This window comes from Sporobolomyces salmoneus (assembly GCF_050403485.1).
Source record: "Sporobolomyces salmoneus JCM6883 DNA, S_salmoneus_JCM6883_v1_ctg142, whole genome shotgun sequence".
NCBI classification, from domain to species: Eukaryota; Fungi; Basidiomycota; class Microbotryomycetes; order Sporidiobolales; family Sporidiobolaceae; genus Sporobolomyces; species Sporobolomyces salmoneus.
In genome coordinates this window covers 1-5,059 of record NW_027481021.1, presented here as the reverse complement: position 1 = coordinate 5,059, position 5,059 = coordinate 1, and the positions used below count along the sequence as shown (strand labels likewise).

Sequence of the window (5,059 nt, the reverse complement as noted above, 5' to 3'; positions counted from 1 at the left end):
AGGATTTGTTCTCTCGAGCGTCATGCATGCCTCTCCTCGACTCTGCTCTTGCTCAAATGGAGGACCTCCCTCTCCCGTCGTCGTCAGTTCCTCGGCGACTGAGGTGAACTCGAAAATCGGAGCGGTCTGCTGCTGAGCTCGTTCACGCTGATCTCGTCGAATCGACCTTTTCTGCTCTGCTCTCGAAAGTCCAACGAAGAGGAGAGGATCCAAAGTCTATTCGATGAGATTCCAGGGGAAACAAACGACAAAAAGAGATTCTATCAGAGCGTGCCCAGCGCGCTCTTTTGCGCGATCAATCCAATGAGAACAGAATGAGTCTAGTCTAGCAACACAGAAAAAAACAAACGGTATAGATGGTTCGGGAGTAAGAGCAACAAATGGAGAGAGAAGTGGAAGGGGTATGATGGAGAGGGCGTTTCCGACAGATTGGGGTATGCTTTTCGGGTTGGTTTTTCGTGCGAGTCAAAACTAGGACATCGCGGGAGAAGAAGGAGTCGAGGTGGTACGATCGACACGACGACGGAGGGCGAGGAGTTGGATCTCGAGTTCGAGAGGGTGAGGGGGATCTTCTTCGACTTTTTCCTGTGAGCGAAAGAACGAATGAGTCAGCGACGGGATGCACAGAAACGAGATGAGAGATGACGTACCTTGGCAACGGTCCATAGACAATCAAGGACCCATTCACAAGCACCACGACTTCCGAGTGCGTCTTTGAGAATCGCTCGAATTTCGGCTTCCCAGAAAATCTTCAGCAATTGAATCGTGTGATCGGCCCAAGATTCGGGAGAGACGGTGCCGTGGGTGACGCCTTGCCAAGCTGGATGAGAGAGGGTGAGGAGGGAAGAATGCAGGAGTTCCCACGAGTGTGAAGAAGCTCGAACGCAAGCGAGAGTTTGTCGAGGAGTTCGAGGGTGCAGAGGTAAAGCTAGAAAGAACGGCCTGTCAGTACGTATTTCAACGTCGAGAGCGATGAGAAAGACTCACCTAGTAGTTGTCGAGCTACTTGAGGCTTGAGCAATCCGGTACTGACGAGTCGTTGAATTGCTTTTCCCAAAACGCTCGTCAAGACCGCCCAAATATCTCTTTTCCTCGCAGGCGCCGGTGCTGGACCTCGAATCGCAGGACCCGTACCCGCTCCGATCCCGACCGGAGTCGAAGCACTCCTGTTTCCACTCGGAGTTCTCGTCATGACCGTCGTCGCTTCCGTTGGCGAAGTCGAAGGGGTCGAAGGTGAAGACGAGTAAGGAGAGTAACCAGGAGAAGAGGCGTTCGCGTATTCTTCTGAACGTCCGATGTAGGCCATCGTGAGAAGTCCTCCAGCTTTGAATTCGAACGCTCGAGCTGAAAGGAATGCCATTAATTCTCCATGAGCGAGAGTTGCAGGTGCGACTCCTCGATACCTGATCGCAACCAGAGTCAGTCGCTGCGAGAGAAGATTAGCAAAGTGGAAGTAGACTCACTTTCGATCCGTACTAGGCCAATGCAAACTCATCGCTGAGAATCCGACGCTAACACTTCCCTTCGGAACAACCTTGCTACCGAACGGTCTCGCAGAGAACGTCGAGAACACTCTTCCGTCTAATGTCGGGTCTGCATGAAGGTAAGATCCAGTCGGAGAAGGCGGAGTGTCGAGGGATTGAGCGAGACTTCGGAAATCGGATCCCGTCTTGTCGGTGTGAAGAATCGAGAATGAGACTTCTTCGGCGTCATCGATCGGGGATTCAGGCGAGAGAGAACTGGGAGAGGTGATGAGAGCGTGATACCGAGTAGCGAAATGAGCGACGATCGGTTGAACAAGTGCGGCAGATTTCGAGTGAATCGCTCCGTACTCGACAATCTGCACGACCGAATCCTCCTTCTCGAGAGGTACTCCTCCAACATGCTCGTCGATAAGTTGAGCTAACCGTTCCCTCGTTGTGGTCGCGAAATGACCTCCTCCAACTGTACTCATCAACTCATTTCCGTTGCCTCCTCCACCACCTCCACCACCTGGTTTCCTCGTTACTTCTTCCTGCTCTGGCGTGCTGTTCGAAAACCTCGGTGTGTCCTTCCCTCTGAGCTTCCCTTCTCCCCGCATTAACGAGATTTGAGCTTGAGCTACAGCCGGAAGAGCGTTCGATTCGATTCGGCTCCCGAGGACATCGTGCCATGCGAGTTCGCTCGCAGATGCGTTCGCGAGGAATGGAGCGGTACAGAGACTGTCGGGAGGGGTGAGGGGAACTGATCGTCGATGTTCTGGGATGTACGAAGTCGGAGGGAGAACTCCAGCAGTCGGAGAAGGGAGCGTCGTCGATCGGTAAGGAGTTGATCGAGGGTTCGTCGTTGTCGTTGTCGAAGCAAAGGTGTGAGCACGGGTGTGTTTCCGAGGGATCATGGGAGATGCGACGGGGGCGGAACGGACTGAAGATTCGGGCGAAGCAGGCGTACTGACGGAAGAGTTCGACGTCGAGGCGAGGTTCGAAGTGGCGGGATCATCGAAAGCATTTGCGAGAACTGGTGTCGCAGGGAAAGGGAATCCTTCTTCGAATGAACTGTATGATTCGGAAAGAGGTGAAGGGAGAACTGGAGTGAAAGAATGTCGAGAAGGTTGGTGAAGGGATGGAGCTGGTGACTCGGCGAGAGGTTCTAGTGGAGGAGTTTCGGTGAATGGAGAGGAAGTGACTTTGATCCAACTTGCGAGACGATGATCCGATGCAGAATACGATTTTGAGAGCGTTTTCGATGATTTCGATTGAGGGAGGTCGGCAGGGGCGAGGGGGGATAGAGGCTGCAGTAGGACTGAGGAGAGGTCTAGTGCAGTGTCGGATAAAGAGCGAGTGACCGGAGGGGGAACGCTGAATCCTCCCGAGCCGAAGTAGGGAGTCATCGGACAGGCGATATAGGGAGAAGGCGCAGTCGTCGCACAGGAGGAAGAGATGGCGGAGCTGGGGATCGTCGTACAGTCGGAGGAGAAAGAAGAAGCTGAGAATGGAGTCGTCGCGATAGTTCGAGGTCGACTCGCTCGAGGATTGAGGTAAGGTGTCGGATCTATCCGAAACGGTTCTGCTGCTGATCCGACACTGACGGTTCCTCTTGGAGACTCATCGTCGAGACTACGACTCCTCCTCCGTACGATCGGTGGTCGACCTTTCGCAGCTTTCAAAAACCGTCTCGCTGCGAGAGTCTCTTGTCCCAATTTCGCAGGCAACCGCAGTGAACTGCCTTGACCCTGACTTTGACCGAGACATTTCCCATCGAGCTGAAAGGTAGATTGTGATGAAGGTGAAGGTGATTGAGATTGAGCGGCCGGCGCATTGAAACTTCTGCTGCTGCAAGTTGACGGGGATGCAAGATCCATCTGAATGGATGATCCCGTTTCAGTCAGCTGATCAAGTCGAGGATGCGATGACGTTCGGGAGACTGACCCGTTGATTGCTTTGCTGAAGGGAAGGCAGATTACGAGCACTAGAGGGGGAAGAGAACAAGCTCGAGGATTCCACCAGTTTCAAGACTTTGTCGAATTCGTCGACTCAGGCTGGCTGACGGGCGTCGTCGTTATCTCTTGAAAAAAGGGCGAGTCGTGCCGTCCTTGTTAAATGAGTCGTACCCGCTAGATTGGGGGCCGGGGAATCGAGCTAAACAGGAAACAAGCACTCGAAAGTTTCGAACGAGACTGCCGTGGGACGATCGAAGCTTGGTCAACATTCGAATTACCTCTGTCGCGCCATGAGGCTGCATTGAGATTAAACAGGGACTCACACCGGCTTGATCAAACGAGTGATACGATCCCACGACTCTGCAAGTTACTCTTGTCCGTGTCCTGCGCCGAGCCGATTCAATTTTCTTCGACTATTCGTCGCAGCTTATCGCAAGTATCGACTTCCAAGAACAGGAAGAAGAGGGATCGAAGAGTGTTTCCTGCTCGTGAGGTGCAGGGAGTTAGCTCTGTTCGTCGTCTTCGTCGGCGGAGTCGATGGAAGGGAGGTTCATCTAACTAACGTTCGTTCGTCTGTCTCACGCACCTGTGGTTCGTCGTTGCCGAGCAAGACGGTGAAGAGACCTGAAGAGGGTAGCTGACTGTTTCGTTTTCGGGGCTGCCTCGACTTGGGGTGGAGGACGACTCGGAGAAGAGAAACTGGAGAAAGTGGGGTTAGTTGAAGTCGAGGGAGCGGGATTGTCCGCCGGTTGAGCTGTAACGTAAATACACTGTCGGATGAGCACAAGGCGAGCTGAAGTAGAGCGTAAGTTGGCGGAGGGGGAGGGAGAGAGAGTTTCCTCGGATCGGCTTCGCGATTTCGAAAAGTCAGTGGACTCGCAATTTTGAGAGAAAAGAGGCCCTAAGCCTCGGACTGTTGCAGGGCCTACTGTACTCCTTTACTCTACCTGATCGTAGACAAAGCTAGCGCGGAAGCGTTGTCATGTGAGAGGTAAATGAGAGGGAAGTCAGAAAAGTTCGCATCGAGAAGGTCAGAGTTGAGCATGCCCACTCGATTGCTCGCAGAGAAGCGGCGTGGTTGAGAGCCTGGCGTCAATGAAACGATTTAGAGGAATCGAGACGAGGTGAGTTGAGAGTCGGGCGAGTCAGCTCTGAGCTCAGGTCAGAAAGTTCGCAGTTCGATTTTCGAGCTCCGAGTCGTTGCGACGATCTTCGGGCGCGAAGTGAAAGACTCTCACGGTGCCGGCGAGTAGGGGCAGACGATGAAGACTTCGAGCCAAGCAGGAAAGTTGCTTCGACATATTCAGCGTGAACGAGCTCAGCAGCAGGCCGCTCCGATTTCCGAGTCCACCTAAGTCGCCGAGGGACTGACGACGACGAGAGACGGAGGCCCTCCATTTTAGCAAAAGCAGAGTCGAGGAGAGACAAGCTTGGAATTCTCAAGAGCACAAATCATCGCCAAAGTTGTCGAAAGATATCTGTGTCCTCGTATTTTTGCTCTCTCTCTCTCTCTCTCTCTCTCTCTCTTTCGCTCACTCGTAGTAGAAGAGACGGTGCTGACGGTATAGGAGTTGCTTACACAAGACGAGAACTCAAGAAAGGGAGCAAGAGAGAGAGAAAGCAAGAGTGATTCTACAGTTC

General features: G+C 53.1%; 1 protein-coding gene across 1 annotated transcript; it reads right to left on the bottom strand.

The window, feature by feature from the left end:
* Nucleotides 1–471: 471 nt before the first annotated feature.
* On the bottom strand, nt 472–3,340 carry JCM6883_005866 (uncharacterized protein; the record flags this gene model as incomplete). Its single annotated transcript, XM_076635680.1, has 4 exons — nt 472–585; nt 651–928; nt 988–1,403; nt 1,464–3,340. 4 exons carry the CDS (start codon nt 3,338–3,340, stop codon nt 472–474), a joined length of 2,685 nt encoding a protein of 894 aa, XP_076484337.1.
* Between the last annotated feature and the right edge of the window lie 1,719 nt (nt 3,341–5,059).